This window comes from Mytilus edulis, chromosome 9, assembly GCF_963676685.1.
Source record: "Mytilus edulis chromosome 9, xbMytEdul2.2, whole genome shotgun sequence".
In the NCBI taxonomy this organism is placed as follows: domain Eukaryota; kingdom Metazoa; phylum Mollusca; class Bivalvia; order Mytilida; family Mytilidae; genus Mytilus; species Mytilus edulis.
This window is the reverse complement of record NC_092352.1, coordinates 87627066-87651002: the sequence shown is the minus strand read 5'-3', so window position 1 is coordinate 87651002 and position 23937 is coordinate 87627066. Positions and strand designations below refer to the sequence as shown.

The 23937-nt window shown below is 33.0% G+C and overlaps 1 protein-coding gene across 1 annotated transcript; it reads left to right on the top strand.

Moving 5' to 3' along the window:
• Positions 1-6500: 6500 nt before the first annotated feature.
• On the top strand, positions 6501-23594 carry LOC139490245 (uncharacterized). Its single transcript, XM_071277096.1, has 10 exons — positions 6501-6555; positions 7463-7489; positions 8331-8375; positions 10492-10571; positions 12302-12373; positions 16392-16494; positions 18294-18382; positions 18803-18871; positions 21464-21620; positions 23155-23594. Exons 1-10 carry the CDS (start codon positions 6501-6503, stop codon positions 23181-23183), a joined length of 726 nt encoding a protein of 241 aa, XP_071133197.1. The 3' UTR covers positions 23184-23594.
• The last annotated feature ends 343 nt before the right edge of the window (positions 23595-23937 follow it).

Here is a 23937-nt window from a genome sequence, read left to right as displayed (position 1 = left end):
AACATCTTTCTGAGTACTGAATAAATACAAATATGTGTAGAATATTTCGTCCTGAACATGCATGACATATGTGCCACTCGACATTAAACAACAAACAATCAGTAAATTTAAAGTTATTAATGGATAATACATAAAAATAAACTTATCAATAACTTGTCGTGCCGTTTTTTTAAAGGTATTAATAAAGTTAACAGGTACATTGCGATCAGTATTTAGAACTGTACCAATACAAAAAGCGATTAGGTCGTAGAAAAGTAAAGGTCATAACATGTCGTAAGATTATTCTTATTTATTTAACCAGAGAATTGTTAATTTTGTTTTTAACTCACTCTTTCTTTTCAATATCATTTGGACATTTACAAATAGGTTTAATTTCAAATCCAAAATTAAATCTAACCTTGTACAATATCAATAAAATCGACAGAGGTTCATTTTCTGATTTCCATCTCATCGCGAGTTGACGTTTAAAATGATAATTACTGTCGGATGTTGCCACACCCGTTTTTCATTTAATTATAGTCTGCTCACTACGACCACTCCGGGTTTGTAATCACATGTAACAACAAGAACATCACAACGGATGACATATAAGGAGCAGGATCTTTTCTCACTTCGGTAACTACGATCACCCAAGTTTTTGATGGGGTTCGTACTGCTCAGTCATTACTTTTCTATTTTTGACTTATGAGTTTGAATATTCCTTTGGTAGCTTTACTTCCGCCTATCATTTTAAGGCACAAAAATCTGAGAGGGTAGTGATTTGAATTTTACGAGTTAGTTATTTGGTTTTGGATTTTATAATTTATGCATGAATCATTTCACTAAAGGTTGGACATCGGTGTTCCGATGCTGAATAGGCTGCACTCCTTTGAATCATTTAATTACTTTCATAAGACATGGGAATTATCAAAGTAGGATGATCTTGTGTACCATTGAAACCCCAATTTAGGTTTGGTTCGGGAAAGACTGAAACCACGGCAGTCTGTCTGAAGATAACTTTATTCATCTTATATAAGCTTTGAATTGAAGCTTTATAAACCATAAGTGTTTGCACTGTTATGGTGATAAATGGAAAAATTAATCGAATGCTTTTGTGTAAAATCTAAGAGAAAACATTTTGAACGGCTTTTGTCGACTTTTACCTTAAAACAAAATGATACATCCTCCAGAATTGATAACCTTTTCCATGGTATCTATTTTTAGCAAAAGATTTGGAAAGTTTTAATTCATCAGTGCTCTTCAACGTTGTACTTCAGTTGAGTCCAGTGTTTTAATTCATCAGTGCTCTTCAACGTTGTCCTTCAGTTGAGTCCAGTGTTTTAATTCATCAGTGCTCTTCAACGTTGTACTCCAGTTGAGTCCAGTGTCACTGGTAAGTCTTGGTAGACAATCGTGCGTCTGCCGTACAAAATGATAAGCCTGGTACCTTTGATGAGTTTTAAGTTGGAACTTTTGTGTATAATATAAGCCGTCCATCTTATCGTGAGAATCAGTAATAATAAATGTTTTCTAGCAAGTTTAACTTTTGTTCAGATACTAAAATTTCAATTGCGTTTTTAATCGCAAAGTAGCATTCTATTGAATCTGTCAAAATAACTTTTAAAGGTAACTCGGTCATAATTATCTCGTTCTGTAAACAGGGATAATTTTCAAATATCAAATTTAGAATGATACGATTGTTGCTTAAATACTTGTTGATCTTAAAGTTATAGTACATCAGTTAAATAATCGATTGATTTTGTTCACTTAACGTCAAAGGGGACATTTCTTTATGATTTTTCCAAAACAGAATAAATAAATGAATATTTGTTTTCGAAAAGGTAGGTGCTTAAAAATTGGTAGACAGACATGTAAAGTGAGAAATTAGACTAGCAATACCTCTATCTGCAAGGCTTCGATGTATAATTGCAAGAGGTATTTCAGACCTGGATGCTGAACCCAATTAAGACTGTCTGAAAAACAAAAATCAGTTGACTTTGATATCATTATACTGATTCAAGGTGACTACAGTCGAAGGGCTGATGTGCGGGATTGTCTCTCCATTGTCTATCTGAAATACAAAGTTCAAACTGTTGTAAGTTTTAATTTGGTGTCTCCATTGATAATGCATCATGTGGTAGGAATGCAGGTATAGTAACTTAACCTAAAAAAACTTTTTAAATTTGAGCAAAGATGTTTCCAACTATCGTCCAGTGGTAATAGTTCTAGATCGTTCATCATTTTTGCTCCCGTTATCTCTTAGCTGTGATATATGTTCATAAATCATGTAAATATTAATGTCTTTTGTTCATGGTCTGTATCTTTTTTCATGTATGGTCCTATACTAATTATATAACTTAGGATGTACATGCAGGCTGTTTTGTATTCTTTTGTGACGTTTGTTATATTTGTTCTCCGCGTTAGATCGTCTGGTATTTGTGTCAAAAGAGTATTTATTGTATATTGTTGATATTAGCTTAGACGTCGGAAGGTCGGAACCATAATAATTCATGTGCTAGTGATACGCTCCATACATATTTTCTATTTTCAAATTCTATTGACAAGTGTGATTTGGTCTCATTCCTATATTTCAATATGTTAAATTGTCAGTTGAGTTGATACGGAATGTAATTTTGTCCTGGCAAGTAAGATTCTTGATTTTTTATTTTGTTTTTCAATCAACATACCGACTGCATAACAAAAGTGTACAGCTAAATACTTCAAATGAAGAAGTTTATACCTCAAGGATTAAATTTTAAATGTAGACTTGTGTCTTTTGTTACATACAATATTATATATCTTAGTTTCTGAACAAACCCTATAGTGTTGAATGATAACAACTACAATTTAATAGAGAGTTTTTAGCTCTCACTCTAAGAGCGCATTTCTTTCTAACACAAATGATGCAAACGGCTAATCGCGCACATGTTTTGATCATTTGTTTCTTACATACGTTTGCAAAGTTTGCCAAACTATTCACTCGCTAAAGATGCGTTTGCAGTTTGTTGTTCATCGTTAGTTAGAACAAACGCTACAATTGTTTCTAACTTCAACCTGATTAAACGATGTATTTTTTCTACGTTTGTAAAAAGTCAGTTTACCAATAACATGTGCATGTCTTATTGAAAGTTGAAACAGGGTCAGTAAAGACTTATTAAACGATGCATTTGTTTCTATTTTTGTAGCGTTTATAAAACAACAATAAACGCCAAACAACGTTTACAAAATTTTACTTAGAAAGAAATGCACCCTTATTCTACTCTTATTGAAGAGAAAACGTCACACCAATTTTTATTAACAAAACATATTTTAAATCTAATTAGATGAATAATTGATAAATTGATTAACTTATATGATTAACTGATATCAACTTCTTTGTCGTTAAAGATTAATCGAACAATGTTACAATCATTATAACATTTATATCAACCTGGTACAAATTACAAAGCTCAATATTTTGGATTATAGCTCTTCATCTTTTATATAAGCTTTGGATTTCAAATATTTTGGCCACGAGCATCACTGAAGAGACATGTATTGTCGAAATGCGCATCTGGTGCAAGACAATTTGTACTTTTAATTTCATTACTACCACTGGGTCGATGCCTCTGCTGGTGGACTATTAGTCCCCGAGGGTATCACATGAAAATACGGATTTGTTTGTGTTATTAAAATTTACGGTTACAAAATACTAGAAATTATTATAAATTAAGGAATGTATCTCCCTCGTGCAAAGCTCTGATTCCTTTCACGGATTTGGCTACACTTTTTGAACCTTTTGGATTATAGCTCTTCATCTTTTATATAAGCTTTGGATTTCAAATATTTTGGTCACGAGCATCACTGAAGAGACATGTATTGTCGAAATGCGCATCAGGTGCAAGAAAATTGGTACCGTTAATTTTATTTTTAATATTAAACTGTTTGGCTAACATTAGTTTTATTTTCATTGAAGAAGAACAAGTACATAAAATGCTAGCAAATTGAAGAAACGTGCACGTGGTTTCATATTTACATGTTATATAGAATACCAATACATTTACCTTCAACAACAAAAAATTGAAACTTAAATCAATAGAATTTAGATATAAGATATGTGGACACGAAATTTTGCTGTTTCGTAATCACGGTCATATATGTAACACTCAGAAACGTGTCCTTCCCCCCAAAACGTGTCCGATTCCCCCAAACGTGTCCCCATCAACGTCACTGAACTGCAAAAACATGTCTAGTTGTCAAAGGGCGCCAAAGCGTGTCATTTGTATAAACGCTCAAACGTGTCCATTTTTTAATAAACACCCAATCGTGTCCAACCCCCCAAACGTGTCCATATCATGCTTTTTATTTTACTGGAACTATCATTCGTGTTCATAATATAAAAACGTAGGTTATCTATGCGCATTAAAATGTTTGAAGCATTTCACTCTTTATAATGTGACATAAGTTGTATTTTGGAAGGCAACATTTAAAAAAATTTTGCAACTTTTATTTGAAACAGCCTCTATATTACATAACATACATTGAAGTAGTTTCTTACTGAAGTCATAAACAAATCGGTCTTTACTCGCATTTATTTTTTTTAGATTAAAATCCAACTAGTGGTAATCCCAAATAACCGTAAAAATTACTGCCCAATCTTAAATTCCCGGTATGATAATAGAACCTATTTACAGTATATATCGTTAATATGATATCGTTCAAATAACGAATGAAATGTTTGGCACTGGACGTTATTTCTCTTATTCGTGTGTCTTTAGTGACGCTCGTAACCTAAAATTTATTGACAATTAGAACTGTTAAAAAAAGATGAGAGGTCAATTTCGACTGAAAGCTCACCGTTCAATATTCTGATTAATATAAAAGGCATCATCGGAGTTTATTTGTATAAAACAATTTACATAGTAAACGATTAATTCAACTGTACTAGAATTATTTGTATGTTCATTTTAAATGAGCATGACATACTTGCAACTGGACAATAAGCAAATTCAGGCAAAAGTTAATGCATATGTTACATATTAAAATTTCAGTAATGATAATCATTAACAACCGGCATTGAATAAATTAATGCTAATAAATGACCACTTCATCAACTGTGTCCCCCATCATAGAACTGCCGTGTAGGTTATTGATGTCGCGTTTAGGACATGTATTAGCGCGAGACGTTCTGGCGTTTAAAAGTGGACACGTTTGAGCGAATAACAATAGTATCGGGCACGTTTGGGGGTTCTGAAACTACACCAAAAGAGGTAGTTTAGTTTGAATCGACCTAAAGTAAACAGATCTTACTTTAAATGTGAACGCAGAGATCGGTTTAAACTAGTACGATTGAATTGAATATAACGTATGCGCATGTACAGCGCCAAAACTATCTCAGAGGTTCGTTGTTTAACCCATATTGCTCTGTTTACAGACATTTAAAACAAACTGAAAACATTTTGTCTTTGCCATCGCAGATATTTGGGAAATCTGTGTCTTCTTTTCTTATGATGATTTTTTTTCTTTTTATTAACCGCAATATTTCGTCGTGTTGTAACTTGGTTACTACAGATATTTTTTTTCAAAATTAAAGAAAACGGCAATAACACCTGTACCAAAATGTTAACGTCTGATTCAGGAGAAACAATAAGTAAACTTAATCCTTTTTTTTCAAGTGTGTGTGTCAAAGTATTAATAGATGAATTTAATAAATCAGTTCTATTTATACACAATGTTTACAGTTTTACAGGTAAAAAGGTTAGATCGATTGCGTTTTTAATTGTAGTGTGAACGCAGTGGATCGGTTTAGACCGATAGAGATCGTTATGATTAAAGATAATGTGAACGCTAACTGGTTTTATTTAGATCGATTTAAATTAGATCGATTAAAAAAAATTGCTAGTGTCCCTGTGGTATCTTTCCCTATATTTTACTAATTTATTTTTATTTCTATCACCATAAGGAGCTTTATACTAAACTGAAAGACATCAAAAAGTTTTTAACGATAAAAAGTAAAATCACAAAAATACTGAACTCCGAGGGAAATTCAAAACGGACAGTCCCTAACGGATAAACCCGACATTACTGTCCACATAACTCATCACTTTCAGAGTTTTTCAACATGAAACAAAATATTTATCGATGAATGAAAATGGCAATTTCTAAACTTTTGAAACCCGAAACTTAATGAAAATTAATAACGACAAGTTCGACTAAACAAAAGGACTTTACAGTTTAATTGCCTTATATAAAACCGTAAAGGTGCTTTCACTTGAAATGTTCGCGAATTAAACAAACAAACTGTACCCCCGTTTTCTCTTTTCCAATCCCTGCAAAATGATGTTATATTGATTGATTTATTGGTTTTAAACGCTACGTTCAACGCTATAATGCTATTTCGTGGTGGTCAGTTGTTATTCGTGGAGGAAGTCTGAGTGCCCGGAGAAAACCACCGACCTTCGATAGGAAAATATGTTTTTTTATAAATCAATACAACAATTAGAGTGCAATACGTGAAATAAAATGTTTGGTACATTCGCTTCATGCCTTATCTCGTTCTCATTTATTTCTACTGGATTCTTGACAGACAAGAACAAGGTAAGTCTTGCTAGCTAGGCCTACATATTTTTAATGAAAAAAACCCTTTTTTTTAATAATTATTAGTTTTCTCTGTTGTCATCATTAACTTCGAAAACGCTATATAATCTTATTTCAAATGTGTGCACGTGAACTTTATATCTTTGCCGGAACTTCGAAAATATGTTTATTAATTCATATATCAAATCAATGGCGCGTATCAATATGTTTTTTATGGAAGACATTAGTTTGTAAAAAACGCAGTGGTATTAAAAGCACCAATTAATAAAACATTTCAGTGCGTTAAAACCGATCTGCCAAAACCAACATAGGTGAAAATTGTTCAACTGTCCCTGAACCCTTTGATCAAAATATTATTCGATATTTTTGCATTGTCGTTTCCGAACGTTTAACTAAATATAATAGCCTGGATCACATTATAAAACTATCAGATAGAAATTTTCTGTAAACGATTTGCTAAAAATTTTAAATTCTTTGGTCTACAATAACGGACTTTCCTTGTTGTCAGAGAGATAACTTAGTTTTCTTATTAATTGAAGAATTTAAAGAACTTAACATGAATAAAATATCCTAACGGATAGATGATGTATTTGAAAAAAAACCAATTATATACATGCACATAAAGTAACAAATATTATCTAAAGAGATGACGTATTGTACAATTTTCGATGCGCTTGACAAAGTCTTTTTTGTATCTTCTATGAGGCACGCGTCAATCCAAGTTTTGGGCCAAATATTCACTGAAATCATGTTCAAATTGACATTATGGGTATATTCATACATAAATAACATTTTGGCAAAAGTATATACAATACACATATTCCTAAATTACGAGATTGACACAAGAATAACAGTTATAATTTTATAACTATTATTACAACTAATATTCTATTTTCATTTCTTTCAGAATACAAAATGAACTTTGCTAGTTTTGGTAAGATTCTATTTAACCTTCCCGAGATCACATAGTACAGGTCGGACAGATGACTTCGTGCGAAGAACTTTCTTAAAATCAAAAATATTAAGGCCATAGAACAACGACGTGGCGGTTTTTTATATGCATACATCTATTAGATATATCCTGAAAGATAATATTTTGAAAATTCGTATTTTTCTAACTGTCCAAAAAATATTGATCCAAAATGAAATGTGTTAATTGATGATTGATTGATAGAGGTTAGTCTAATAGCAATTAATTCTAGACGAGAACTTTGTAGATCGTCGTAAATGGCGAGAGATTTGAATGGCTACAGACAAATGATGTTAATTTGTAAAATGACCAAGGAACATATCCGATATCATTTGTGAAACGGTTATTCCATAACGGTCAACCAACTCGTGATGGCTTCCGTAAAATTTACGAAGGGATGATTTCAGCTTCACCATTTGGAACTCTTGGTTTAATAGCTTCCTTGTGAACAGTAACCCTCTTTCAAGAAAATCGTGATAGGAAATGCAAGCACGGGAATATCGTATCAATTGGGAGATATATGCCCCGTATGCAGGTGCTGCTGGAATGTTGTTACTTAGAAATGGAAAGTTCACAATTGGAAAGCTGAAATCATCTCTTTTGTCGTAAAGTTTAAATTATTATCGATACTGTTTATATTTGCATTTTTTTTCTTTCTAGGATCGGGCGTGTAGGAAATATCTAAAGAGAGAGAGAGAGAGAGAGATGTACATTTGATATGAATGTAGTTACTATACTTTTATCAGGAAGCAAAAAATGTGAAACAATATTAATCTAGGTAACATAAACTTTTAATATATTTTAGGAATATTATTAGTGTTAATACCTTTGGCGCTGCATTCTGTTTTTGGTATGTAATTATCTATTCATAGATCTATTTTGTTTGCTCCTTATTGTTGTGTATTTCTCTTTCCTTTCCATTACATTAATTAGCTGTGGCCAATAATATTATATGGTTATACACATCATTAAAGAAAATTACATCTGTAAGTGCAACGTAACAGTCTACAGAACTGTGAGATAATTGCGGCGTTAATGTAAAATTAAATGCTTGTGTATCAATTAACTCACGTAAGAAAAGTATCTTTCGGAATGGTTATAAACAAGACAACGATGAGATATATATAGAGCACATACAGCAATGAATAAAACATTACACAATTAACTAATGGCACAATTCTATCCTAGTGTAGAATTGATCGTGCATATAAACTCGGGTGCACCGGAAGGGTCACCGGTAAGCTTCGTCTATCAAAGGTACCAATATATATATAGCTTAGTTTTGATGAAGTTCTTTTCAAAAGCTACTATCTTTCAAATGAATTTCTCTTGTGTATTTTATATGTTGTGATGACGGGAATATATAGAGTAAAAAGTTGTTATTTTTACACGTTGTTAAAATTTCTATTATACTGAAGAAGATTGTTATTGGTTATTTTTTTAATGTGTTCACCATCTACAAACAATGACTCATAATTCTAATTCAAATCGTTTGTAACGTTCATTTTGATTGGATAACATCATCAGTTTTATGGCATCAATTCACAATTGGTGCTATGAAAACGTACGCGCAAGCCCAGACGACATATTACAGATTGTAAATGTATGGTTAGACGGTGTTTCTGTAAGTTTGATTAGAATGGAGATAACAATAATTGTATTTTAAGCTCTGACGACATCAGTTGGTGATTTGATGGTCTCAAATACTCGTTTACTGTCTTCGCTACCGCATCGCCAGTAAACTTAATTTTTTACCATCAAATTACATAATGATGCCGTCGGAGCTTAAAATACAATAATTACATTAGATGTATGTTTCATTATAATATTTTATTCTGATTGGCTAACTGCACATCACGTGTTATTCCGTAAGCAGTTGCATTGCTCAATACAACTTTTCACTCATGATAACACGTGCTCCAACAATAAAGTGCACAGGTGAATTGAATATTTCAATTGAATATATATTCGTGTTTTCATGATCATAGCTTAAAAATGTAATTATAAGTATTGAATGCTTCTTTTTGTAATTTTATAGGGTTGTAAAAGCGTTGAACGTGCGTACATTTTTAGAATGAAGCGCTTCCGCGCTTCATACAAAATGTACTTCGGTCAACGCTTTTACACCCCAATAAATTCACAAAAAGAAGCATTCAATTCTTAAATACAGTGACATGTATCTCCTAAATATAACGCAACTCTTCAATAATGCCAAAACAGCTTCGCTTGGAAAATATTTTGTCAAGAAGAACAGCAATAACGACATGTCTCCCTGCTTTGCATGGGTCATGTTCAAATGATTGCAGGAAAATTGTGTCCCGAATTTAAACTGCATACCCGATCTCCTATTACTATCAAGTGACAGGCAACAATCTTCAGAACTATGAAAATATGCTATTTTTGAGGTATTTAAAAAGGAACAGCTGATTAATAATGTGTATATGCATCTACATTCCTTCAATAGACAAAAGTGAATTTGTGTATAGACAACTTAAAAATTAGTTATGATCAATTGAATTTCCTTCTTTTCCTAATCTTCAATATAATATCAACTAATTATATGTTTTTATGATTTCTTATCATGTATTTGAATTGGTTTCCCATTCAGGCGAAGTTTTTAATTAAATTTTAAAATACCTATTTTCTCATGTGTGAATGAGCAACCGTACAAAATGTCAAAACAAAATAAGAGACAATGTAATAAAATTTATAATTACACAAAAGCACATCCAAACAAATGTCAACTTTTTGAATTTCTACTATGATTAAGGTTGTTTTTGTGGAAGATAATCTAGTACTTGCGTTACAAATGCTTGTTTTTTATTCTTCGGTACAGTGCCTTCCTTGTTAAAACCATTAAACAATTTCAATACGGCAAAACCATGTTAAAACAGATGAAAGAAAAAAGAGACCAACCATTTCATGATAGCAATTGTTAGCATAATAATTTTTGGATTGTTTTGCAGCCTTAAGATGTCGGAATTGTAAGCAGGCAAATACAGTTAACCTTTGTACCGATAATGTGACTTGTGATGATACCACTCAGGTAAATCATAAAAACAAAAGGACATTGGGATATACACCATTGATCAATAAGCAAAAAATAGAAAAAAAAAGAAAGACATATAGATGCCAAAATACTGTTTTTAGCAATAGACAGGTTTCTGCTCTAAATAGTCGAGAGTCTAAAACAGTTGGGAAAATATTTCCTAAAGAGAAATCGGAACTAAGAGAATAATACGTCTGTAAAACAAGCAAAGCCTACATGACGAATAAAAGATACATTACCGGAGCACCTGAGATCTCCATTTTTTTTTTATGTTCATGTTTTCTCTGTTGTGTTTTGCTGACGGTTGTTAGTAATTTTGTTGTTTTTCGTTTCTTGTCATGGCATTGTCAGTGTGTCTTCAACTTTTGAATTTGATATCCCTTTAGAGTCACTCTTTTAGTCAATTAGAACTTTTAACAAAAACTGGTAAAATTGTTGGTGCTCAGAAAGAGGAAGCATATTTTTCTTAGCATGGAAATTTTATCGTAGTACTCAGTTGTTGCTCAGTCTTTAGTTTTCTATATTGTGTTTTGTGTACTATGGTTTTCTGTCGGTCTTTTTCTTTTTTAACCATGGCGTTGTCAGCTTATTTTCAACTCATGAGTTTAGATGTTTCTTTGTTATTTTGCGCCTCCCTTGTAAAGCAGATAACAATGTATTCAAGACGGACGAAAGATACCAGAGGGACAGTCAAACTCATAAATCGAAAATAAACTGACAACACCATGGCTAAAAATGAAAGAGACAAACAGACAAACAATAGTACACATGACACAACATAGAAAACTAAAGAACAAGCAACACGAACCCCACCAAAAACTAGTGGTGATCTCAGGTGCTCCGGAAGGGTAAGCAGATCCACATGTGGAACCCGTCGTATTTCTCATGTTATAACAAATCAGATAAATAGTTTATTTGTTAGGTCACATTCATGAAAGGGAAGAGGAGCGTAGTTACGACGTTAGGAACAAATCCGATATAATCTGTGAAACAGTTATTCCATAACGGTCAACCAGCTGGTACTGGCGACCGTAAAATTTACGAAGGGATGATTTCAAATTCACCATTTTGAACTCTTGGTTTAATATTTTCCTTGTGAGCAGCAACCCTCTATCAACAAAATCATGATAGGAAAAACAAGCACTGGAATGTCGTATCAATTGGGAGATATATACTCCGTATGCAGGTGCTGCTGGAATATTGCTAGTTAGAACTGGAAAGTTCACAATTGGAAAGCTGAAATCATCTCTTTTGTCGTAAAATTTGGTTTTCAACCGACCCTCATTGTCAATTTCTAGATGTAAGTCAAGATATGAGGCCGACTTAACTGTATCTGTTGTATCCTTTATCTCTAGTTAGATGGAATTGATGCGTTTAACATAGTCACCAAATTTTGAACTATTTAGTGAGAGAAAATCATCTATATAGCGGAAAGTAAAGTTAAAGGATATTACTAACTTCTTATCTTTCTTCCTTTGAAGTTCCTGTATGAAATCAGCCTCATAATGATAAACAAGAAGAGGGACACAATTGGTTCTCATTGGAATGCCGACAGTCTGTTAAAAAACACGTCCTCCGAACGTAACAAATATGTTGTCAATCAAGATATTTAGTGTACCGTAGATAACTGAATGAAAGTTGATTTTAAGCAACATGCACATCCGTACAATTATAATGCAAATATCTATACATGCTTTGCACATAGCAATTATGTTTCTCATTGACAGGAATGTTATCTAGATAAAGTGACAAGTGCAAATTTACAACCTATATTTAATGGTGGTTGTAGGTCTAAGCAGGTATGTTTTGCTTGTTGGATATGTAACTCAAGCGAGTTGCAAGTCTGAAGCGGTAGCGTGTGATGTTTCAGTTTTAATTAAACAAGTTGATGTTATAGTCGTATGACTGACGAAGTCATATAATCTATGCTTACGGTATGTAGCTAAGACTGTAATCTATATACACACGGAGGTAAACTTTGCTATTTATACATCTAATAATGAGCTAACAGACACTGGTTCTAATCTGAGGAGGTAACGTATAGTTGTTCTACTCTGAAAAGGTAACGTAAAAGGATTATCTTTTTGAGGAGGTATATATATATTGGTTAAAGTTCCATTGAGGTAACATATCCTGATTATAGGTTTAGGAAGTAAGGAAGACTGGTTATGTGTTAAGAACGTAACATATGCTGGTTTCATATCCGTGACTTAACATTGCCTTTTAATACTGACGAGGAGGTTACGTTTGCTGGTTATAGGTCTTAGAGTTTACCCATTTTGGTTGTAGGTCTAGGTCGCAATGTACATGTCTTCTAGTTATAGGTCAAAAACGTTATTTATGTCGATTATCGCACCAGGACGTACCGTTTTGCTGGTTACAGCTCTGTGACGTAACGGATGCTGGTTATAGGTCTAGATCGTAAAGTTGTCTGGTCATATATCTCGATTTTGACGTATGTTAGTGAATTTTCAAAACAAGATAAATGCTTCAAAATATGGTTTTGAGAAAATGTTGTATGCTAGTTATTAGTCTTATCAGGTAATGCATGTTGATTGTTCGATATAGGTAATCAATTTGGTATATACTAGATGGTTATGAATATGAGGATGCAATCTGTGTACGTGTTATATCAAAAAATGAGATAATGCATGCTTAAATATGTCCGCTAAAGTAATATATTTATGGTACAAAGTTGTATCGTGAAATCATCATTAAAAGGGCAACAAAATGATTGAAATAAGCATACAACATGTACAAGGGGGAATTGTATTATTTGAGAGCTATTTCTTGATGAATTATGATAACAATACAAGATACTTTGCTAAATGATAATGTCGCGATTAACAAATGAGTAAAATTAATAATCTACAAAAAATCTAAGTTTTCTTACAGATTATACTGTACAAATTATGATATGTAATTGGTGCTTGCGATTAAACCTATTTGTTTGGCAAATGTACTGTTGTTGTAGGGAACGATCTCGGTACATATTTGTTCCTACATTTGTTAGAAGTAAACATGCATGGTTCACCAGTTGTTGGCATGACACGGGTTATGTTCTTCTCATATATGTTATGATGGTATGATACTAAACTTCTCACGGGAAGGATTGTGCCTGATATTCATATGATGAAGACATAATCTTTCAATCAGTTTAATTGAAGTCTGGAGCTTGCATGTCAGTTAACTGCTAGTAGTCTGATGTTATTTATGTATTATTGTTTTTTTGTTTATTTTCTTTGGTTACATCTTCTAACATCAGACTCGGACTTCTCTTGAACTGAATTTTAATGTGCGTATTGTTATTTGTTTACTTTTCTGCATCGGCTAGAGGTATAGGGGGAGGTTTGAGATCTTATAAACATGTTTAACTCCGCCGCATTTTTGCGCCTGTCCCAAGTCAGGAGCCTCTGGACTTTGTTAGTCTTGTATTTTTTTATTTTTTTTTAGTTTCTTGTGTACAATTTGGAGTTTAGTATGGCGTTCATTATCACTGAACTAGTATATATATTTGTTTAGGGGCCAGCTGAAGGACGCCTCCGGGTGCGGGAATTTCGCGCTGCATTGAAGACCTGTTGGTGACCTCCTGCTGTTGTCTTCTCTATGGACGGGTTGTTGTCTCCTTGACACATTCCCCATTTCCATTCTCAATTTTATTCACAATTTTTGTTTGGTTAGAAAGTACAGTTACGTACAAAATGTTAATGAAACAAAATGTATGTACATGTAATGAAATAGTCGAAGATTAATGTGGTTAGAGACCTGAGGACCAATAACATGTCAGATTAAGAAATCATATTACATAAAAATACATGTTCGTGTGTTATATTGATATGATAGTGTTATTGTACACACACATTGCAAATCGTACGATAAATTGCGCATGTGGACAACACAAAGAATCATAAAAAGAAAAATGACGCATCGACAAAAAAATAAAACAAGAATTGTCATAAAAGTTTCCTGCATATCAACTTGCAAGTTGCGTCCATACTTTAAAAATTACTAGAACATTTACGGTTGTCTATAATAATTACGCTTTCTTTACATTGGTTAAGGCAGTTAACTCTAAATATCACTGAGGCGTACGTTATAAATCGATGCATCAATTATTTTATATGAAACAGAACTAATAAGTGTGTATCTGTGTTACTTAGAAGCTGAACTGTTCACATCTTTGTATTTTGGTCTTTGTAGATAGTTTTTTTTCATTTGAACAATACTACATTTCCGTAAGCCTCAGTCACACTAGTCCACGATCGCACCAACCTCACCGCGATCTAAAATAAATTAGATCGTGGTGAGCTCGCAGTATGAGCGGTATGAAAATATATTTTTTGTTTTGTTTCAGTCACATTACTACTAAGTCTTAATTACGCTTCTACAATTATCCCGCTACGAATATACAACATTCTCACAACGCTTATTCTGCGACCTCACTACGATTATCACGATCTTTCTACGACCATCACTACGACCATACCACGATTTATCCGATTGCCACACGATCTTACCATGCTTCTAATGCGATCTTACTACGCTACCAACAAGAACGTCAACATTGTGTTCCATATAAATACTGTATTATTCCTTCTGTTTCTCATTGAAACATAGAGTTTATCGGAAACAACGCAGTCATGCAACCAAAATATATGTAAGGGTAAGGGAAGAGGTAGAGGGAGAGGGTGATTTGATAGTAAAGAATCATGATTCAGTAGATATATGTCGGACCCACTAATCCAACCTGAATCACAACTAATTGCTGGTCGATCAAATGACGAGGCTTTAGTGAACGATAGCAGGGATGACACAGATGTGTCAAGCATGATCGAGTCGTTGGAGATAAAGGACAAGAGATCCAAATTAAATACAGACAAACAAAAGCTTATATAAATTTTATATGACAATGACGATGAACATGATGATCGTAGTATGAACGTAGTCAGGTCGTAAGAACAGACAGCGTGATGAGGATGACATGAGCGTGTTACAATGGTATTATGGCCTTGAACATCGTGGTATAAACGTGGTATAGTCGTAGTGGAAGCATGTTTTGGTCGTGGTAAGAACGTGATGGTCGTAGTGAGGTTGTAGTGAAGTCGTTGTGAGATCGAAGCGCAGTCTTCCCAACTAGAATCGCGCTTTTGATACGCTGTCGATACGATGTCACAGCGACATTTGTGATCTTACCACGACCTAACTGCGTTCTCAGGACATTTGCGATCTTACCACGACCTAACTGCGCTCTCAGTAAAAGAGGGACGAAAGATACCAAAGGGACAGTCAAACTCTTAAATCTAAAACAAACTGACAACGCCATGGCTAAAAATGAAAAAGACAAACAGAAAAACAATAGTAAACATGACACAACATAGAAAACTAAAGAATAAACAACACGAACCCCACCAAAAACTAGGGGTGATCTCAGGTGCTCCGGAAGGGTAAGCAGATCCTACTCCACATGTAGCACCCTTTATGTGATTACAAATCCGGTAAATAAACCTGATTTCGCCTCGACCGCATCACGATTGTTTTGAACATGTTCAAAGTTGGCCATGCTCATCACGACGTGTAGACCTCAACACGACCATACTTCGACCTTACTGCGATCTGCACGACCGCACTTCGATCGTCAATTTTTTTTTTTTTTTCACAGATCGTAGTGCGATCGTGGCCTAGTGGGACTGCAGTATTATTCTAATTTTATATTGGTCAACGCTTTAAAACCTAAATTTACTTAAGAAAGACGCAACTCAGTAATTTTCAAATAAATTATATAATGCATAAATCAGTATAATATATCTACACTTGTAGGTTTGTACGTTATTACAATCTTTTGGCATTGGAAAGAAGCGAGCAAGCAGTTGCAGTAAATGTTGTAATACAGACCACTGTAATGCTAATCTTTGTCAGGAAAGTATGTAGTCTTACACGACAGTTTGATAATATCGTGAAACATAACTCATATGAACATCTACTAAATGATCAAAGAATCTGTAGATGAAACACATAATGAAAGAAATAAAAAAGTCAAAAAAGCAACTCGACAAAAAGATAGACAAAAGATAGACATAGGCAAAAGAAAAAATGAGAAAACAGATAAACATGGTCCACAAAGTACATATTACGAAATTAAGACTGCGCAAGACAAAACCCAGCGAAAGTCAAATTACAGTAAATGGGCTATGTCACATATGTTGGTAAAATTTTACATACAACTTTGGCTCGTCAAACTATAACAGAAAATCGATAAAATAATTTATTAATCTCATTTTTTATCTTCTGAAATTAATATTACTGGTTGAATTCATTCAAAATAGGTGAATATTCGTATAGAAAAATATCGGGGAAAAGTGCTCTGAAATTTGTCTTTAAATCATAAAATCTACAAGTTTATGTACATTTTATTTTTTAATTTTATGTTTTTGATACATATATTGCTTGTTGATTTTAATCCTGGTTTCTATTATAAGATTATTGGTTACTTCCTTTATTCCATAAATATACTTCAAAGTATAGAAATTGGATAGTTATACTTCAAAGTATAGAAATTGGATAGTTATACTTCAAAGTATAGAAATTGGATAGTTATACTTCAAAGTATAGAAATTGGATAGACTAAGTTATACTCAAAGCTCAAAATTTTTCATCAAGAAAAATTGATATATAAATATTTATTCTCCTACTATGAACCTAATAACAAAACAAAAATAAAAAGATGATGTATGACTGCCAATGAGACATCTCTCCACAAAAGACCACAATGACATAGAAATTAACAACTAAATGTCATTAAACTGTCTTCATTTACGAGCAATACCAATACAGAATCGTCAGATATAAAAGGTCGAGAAATGACAAATGTAAAACAATTCAAACAAAAAAACAAACAAACGGCCTTATTAATGAATGGTTCAAAAAAATACTAGCACAAAATTTAACATCATATAATTGTAGCATCACTGTGACATGTCACTCAAATTTCCGATAGAATTGTTGTCATATACTAGTACTGGGTCGATAACCCTGGTTGATTACAAATTTATGTTATTTAGGTTTAGCTAGCTTCAAACCAGGTTTAATCAGCTATTTTCTACATAAAGAGAGGCATGTACCAGGTCAGGAATATGACAGTTGATTTCCATTCGTTTGATGTCTTTGAGCTTTTGGATTTGCCTTTTTATAAGGAACTTTTCGTTTTGAATTTTCCTTTGAGGACGGTATCTTTACTATTTTACCTATTTTCCCAGAAAGGATGAATGTTTATGAGATTATTATTTTTCATGAGATTACTTCCCATGACTGTTCGATATTGACATAGTTGTATGGTGTAGATTTCTGTTATTCCAAACTTCAAAATTACTTTTTTATCACGTTTTGTGATATCTTGTTATTGCTTGGTTGATTAATTGGTCAGTTTTGTCGCATTTGGCATTTTCGTTGCGGCCAATTTTTATTGGTGGATGAAGTCGGCGAGAAACACCGACCTCTGGTAGGCAAACTAGTCAATTAATATTGAAGTCAAATGAACCAGCTACGTTCAAGACTTAATTTCACAACATCGGTGTTGACAGGCTAGTGATACAGTAGTTAGAATAACGAGACCACTCCGCCACCGAAGTCCCTCGCCCTCTTATTGATCACTTATCTATACAAATCTATACAAAAAATAGTTCGGGAATAAATATGATATAAAATCATTATTCTTCTTAACAGATTTTAAAGCTGCTGATACTTGTTGCCATGCACAGGGCCTTACAGTTTTGTCGAGTTGCACACATTTTATGCAATGTCAGGACGACGAGGTATGTATTTTATTGAAGAACATAACAAATTTCCTACTTTTATTTTTGTCAAAAGAAACATATGTGTTGAGTTATAAAGATAGATTTTTTTATGATTTTAAGGTCAAATAAGGCACATGCATTTGCAGTGCAGTTGATACTAACTTCAAGGAATTCTTTTTTTTATATTTCAATTACTGAATCTCTTTTTTTTTCGAAAAAAAAAATTATCTAGCAAAAAGATTGGGGTAGGAACTCTAGGGTATGCTACTGTGTGATAGCTCCATTGCTGCATTTAGTCATAAGAGGGTTAACAAGCTTGTGTAAAATGTTTTAATTTCAAGAATGAGGTAATAAAAAAAAATTGTTTTTTTTTAATACGATAAGTGATATAAAACAATAATGATTGAAACATATGATATACTTTGTTTACATTGATAGGCATGTAGTTTGATAACCTACCTCAGGAATCAAGCGATAGTGCACGATCTAGGATGTCAAAAACGAGTAGTGAGTATGATATGTCTACGAATCTTTTTTTATTAAAAACTAACAGTAAGTAATCTAAGTAAATGTATTCTAAAGGTATTTTTAAAGTGTAGTAGATGTATTCTAAAACAGTACTTAGTTACAAATCTGAGTACATTTATTTTTAAAAAAAATGTTATGGAAACTTTAACTTAGTAAGTTATCAGAGTACATACATGCTGACATATATTGTGAAACGGAAAATCGTCTGGAGCCAGAATTTCGTTCCTATACCTTGTTACATTTAGGTTACCATCAATGATTTTGAGCTCGGTGCGTTTCTAGTAAGTTATTCCGCTCCATACCCAAATTCCGCCACCAACGAACCGATCTTTTTCCTGTACGCACGCATAAAAAAATCGGTCTTTGCGCCTCTGGTAGACACTGGCTCTGCCATCGCTCAATTTCTTTATGAATTTCTTTAACTCATCGGTAAAAAGAATATGTGTCCATTTTAGCCTATTCCATCGATTCCGTACCCAAGTCTATTTAAGCCGACAAACCCTGTGAAGCTGCGTAAGAATAGGTCCCTTTAACGGACGACGTTCTATTAGACCAACTTGATGCAATTGGTTTCGAACTGTTTGACGAAATATTATGTTGTGATATATTCTATGGGTTTGTCGTGCTGTTTGTGACGCGTTATTACAGCTATTCCGGAGATGAATAATGCGGATGTGCCTGTCATGACGTTATGTCATTTCACGTGACCTGCCACCTCGGGTACGATCATTTGTCGTGCCAGGATCTCTTAGACGAGTCTTGAGACTTGCAAAGGTCATTTAAACAATATGCAACTGCATTTGAGTCATTCCTGCTGCCAACATCTCAAGAGCTCGTTTTCTCTCATTTTGGCGTTGACGGGACATTGACTTATAATATATAAAAAAGAATATGTGGTATGATTGCCAATGAGACAACTGTCCACAAGAGACAAAAATGACACAGACATTAACAACTATAGGTAACCGTACGGCCTTCAACAATGAGCAAAGCCCATACCGCATAGTCAGCTATAAAAGGCCCCGATAAGACAATGTAAAACAATTCAAACGAGAAAACTAACGGCCTTATTTATATAAAATTCACGAAAATCAAATATGTAACACATAAACAAACGACAACCACTGAATTACAGGCTCCTGATTACGTGATTTTTTTTTGATTTTTTTTTAATGCGACCTTTTATTTACAATAGTGTTCGACTCATTAATGATTAAAAGGACAACTCGATTCCGTCTCTATGCATGAAAATTTTGGTAAAAAAATGCTTATTTGTTTGAAATCAGAATTGACGTAACGTTTTTTCCGATTTATTTTTACAAATTAGTAAATCTGATAGATAAATCATTCATCATTCAGGTCACTTACTTTAATCTAGAAAATATTTTATTTTTAATTTGATATAAGTGATTTTGTTTTAATCAAAAGCAAATTTAACGTTCCTTTTTTCATCTAGTATACATAAATAAATAAACGATAAAAGTTCTGGACAGCCAAGACATCAATTCATTTTTCACACCAAAGATGCTACAGTTTCATAATCAAATGAGTTTAATCCCTTTTTTGTGGAAAAACACAGTCAACATACCAAGTCAATCAGAAGTTAGGGATTATGATACTCAAGTCAGTTTAAGAATATAAGATTGATCATAAATGATAAAAATCATGGTTTCCTAACTTTGCATTTATAAATGATAAGCATTTACAAGATATCCTAAATCTTTTTCACCCTATCTTATGTACCGATTTCTAATGAGACCCGTTTAATATTAGTTATCAAAGGTTCCAGGATTATAATTTAGTACGCCAGACGCGCGTTTCGTCTACCTAAGACTCACCAGTGACGCTCATATCAAAATATTTATAAAGTCAAACAAGTACAAATAAAAGTAATAAAAGAGTGATTTGTATTCTCTAAGACAGAAATATAAACACTATCTCCATGACCAGCTTCCAGCATTTTCCCATACTTGAATGCAATGAATTATGCAATTAAAATGGAACAACGTATATATTGGATCAAATTGAATACACAGCAATATTTATAAGCAGAATTGTCTCGAATTTACACGGATGTCATCATTTTCCAGGAAATAAATTATTGTACTGGTCTTTCGATCTTATTTTGGTTCAAATGATGCATTTTGTCTTTTCTAAACATTATCATGATCAGCTCTGTTACTTATGTACAAAGTTGGTAAAAGGGAGGCAAAAGAAAGAAATGGGGCATTCAAAACTAATGTTTCGAAAGGAAACTGACAAAGACAAGGTTAAAAATGAAAGACGACGGAGAAAAAAAAACTTAGGTGTTTAATGTAGTAAATTGTGTATTTCAATTGAAGCAAAGTAGAAACATATACATTGTCGCTTTTCGCACTTTTCATACATAGTTTTGTTTAAGATTAAATATGTTTTTGCAGTATATCTTAAAATTGTAGAGGGGCAGTTTGCAAAAGTTTTGAATTAAATGTATTACCAATATTAATACTATAACATGTACAAATTCATAAATTGTACACGACATTTAAATACAAGAAATATTTATCACACTGCTATTTATTTTCATTGTAGTTATGCTCGAAATTGAGGGATGGTAATTTTGGGGAAGTGATCGTGCCACCTCAAACAAAGAAAGATCAATTACCTTATGATATGATGCTATGTGCGGCTTGTTGTAGAGGAGATCAATGTAACGTCCAGTATACAACGTGTTCGGCAATGCTTCATAGTAAGTACCAACATATAAAAACGTGTGGAGCTATGCTTCTGGGAGAGTACAACTATATACACGACATATGGTGAAAATGTTTAATCCTGGTATCTATGATGAATTCTATTATACACAAAATATGGTGCTATGCTTCAAACCAAGCTCAATATATATAAAACATGTGACGCTAAGCTTCATACAGTTGTGTAGTACATACAAGCTTAATAAGTTGCGATATATTTCATTGAAAGTTCACCATTAACACAACATCTAGCGCTGTGCTTCATAGTCAGTACCCCTCAAAAAAAACAGTCAAATAACAAATATACCGAGCTCAAAAGAAAATTAAGATCGGAAAGTCCCTTATCAAATACAAAATCTAGAGATCAACCACATCAAACGAAAAAAAAACATTTATACTCCTGACTCAGTACAGGCATTTCTTTATGTAGAAATGGTAGATAAAACCTGGTGTTGTAGCTAGCTAATCTCTCACTTGTTTGATAGTAGCATACAATTCCATTATATAGACAACAATGTTTGAGCAAAACAAACAAACATAGTACTAGGTAAAAATGTTAAAAATTAGAATACAGCAGTCATCATTGTGTTAATCATATTATAATTTAAACAAACAACTATGTCAATAATAAAAAAAAACCAGCATGCCAAATAGAATTCTAAATACAAAGCATATACGCAGAAATGAAAAACAAAAATACAAAATATGAGCATAGTAAAATAACGCAATGGCGGGTATATTAATACCGAGACAAGCTTAAAGGAAATTACAAAAAAATGGAATAAACAGTAAAAGTTCAAAATATATTAAGACAGATAAAATGAATGCTACAACACGTAATTAAGATAATAAACAACGTCAGTACCTCATGTATCTAAAATCTATACTTCAAGACCATTGTTAATCATTTTTGTGAAGTTCAATTTTTATCAAGAAGTTCTTGGTATCATCTGGTGAACTTTTTAGAAAAAGGACCAGACGTTCTTTGGCTTAATCCTAGTCCACCAACTTTCTGCTCAGATACTGGTGACATGTTATAAAGTCTGAGTAGCAGCTGCAAGCTCTGTCATAACGAATGAGCTACGAAAGGAATATCCCATATATATGCAAATAAAATAGGTGTATTGCTGCTAAGTTCGGTGAAATTGATTATTTTAAATCAAAATCGTCTCGTTTGCTATATATTATGTTACTAAAATGACCGCTAATGTGAAATTCGAGGTATAAGTATAGACATGAGGCAGATGAAGCCGTGGCTGTTCTTTTTTTTTTAAATTTCTAATACAAATGTAATTGTAAATCGGGATATTTCTCGTGGGTCTTATTATCACTTCGTAATCGAAAATTATCCTACACAATTTAAACATCTAAATTGGAATGAAGGCCAGGAATATAACTATTCATTAGATACCAAATGACGTAGATGTGAGCAATTATGGATCGCCGTACTACCTTCAACAATGAACATCGGAAGAATTTTGGTTTTCTTTATTATAACATTTCAAATTATTACTGTTTTTTATATTTCAGGCATGGTACCTTCGAACTATACAAGATAAAACAGTATGTCATAATGCTGGCTATCTAAATCATGTGGTGTTAATTATCTCTGTTTCTGCATGTATTTCTCAAACGTGTCGGTCATTGGTGGTTAGTGTGGTCTCACTGTCAAATATTGTTATTCCTTTCAAACTCTTTTTGTAAAACAAACAAAATGTATTATGATAACGTGTTGGGTATTATATCCTAAATAGTATGACGTTAGAAATTTCTAAAATAACTCTCAGTTAAGACACATTCCTTACATTTAACATGTATGGCCTTTTAAAACTTTCTGTTTTAGATTTGTCATTGTAAACCTATTCCTAAACTTTGTGGTTTTGTAGATTGTCTTGCTGTTTTAACTGATATATTTAATGACAATTCAAGCCTCATCTTCCTCTGTATTCTAATAAAAAGTAAATTGTCAATTTTCTTCGGAACGTTTATTTACGGTAAATGCATAATTTGCGGAATTTTAAAACAGAAAATAGAAATGTTGTTCATTGTGTCTTTGAGGGGTGATACGCGTATTTGCGCAGAAAAATTTCACACATAAGCTAAATCTATTTCATGCACAAGCTTATTAAAATGATTAAGGAATGTATAACATTCGAACGGGGCATAAAAAGTAATCTCATTTAGTGTAGCTCACTCAAAATAACAACAATAAGGCCAGCGACCATTTCGTGCTTTCGCCTCTGGACACTTCATAAGAAGAATTCGCAATACAGCAAAATGCATGAATACATGTTTTCTTTTTCTTCTTTCACT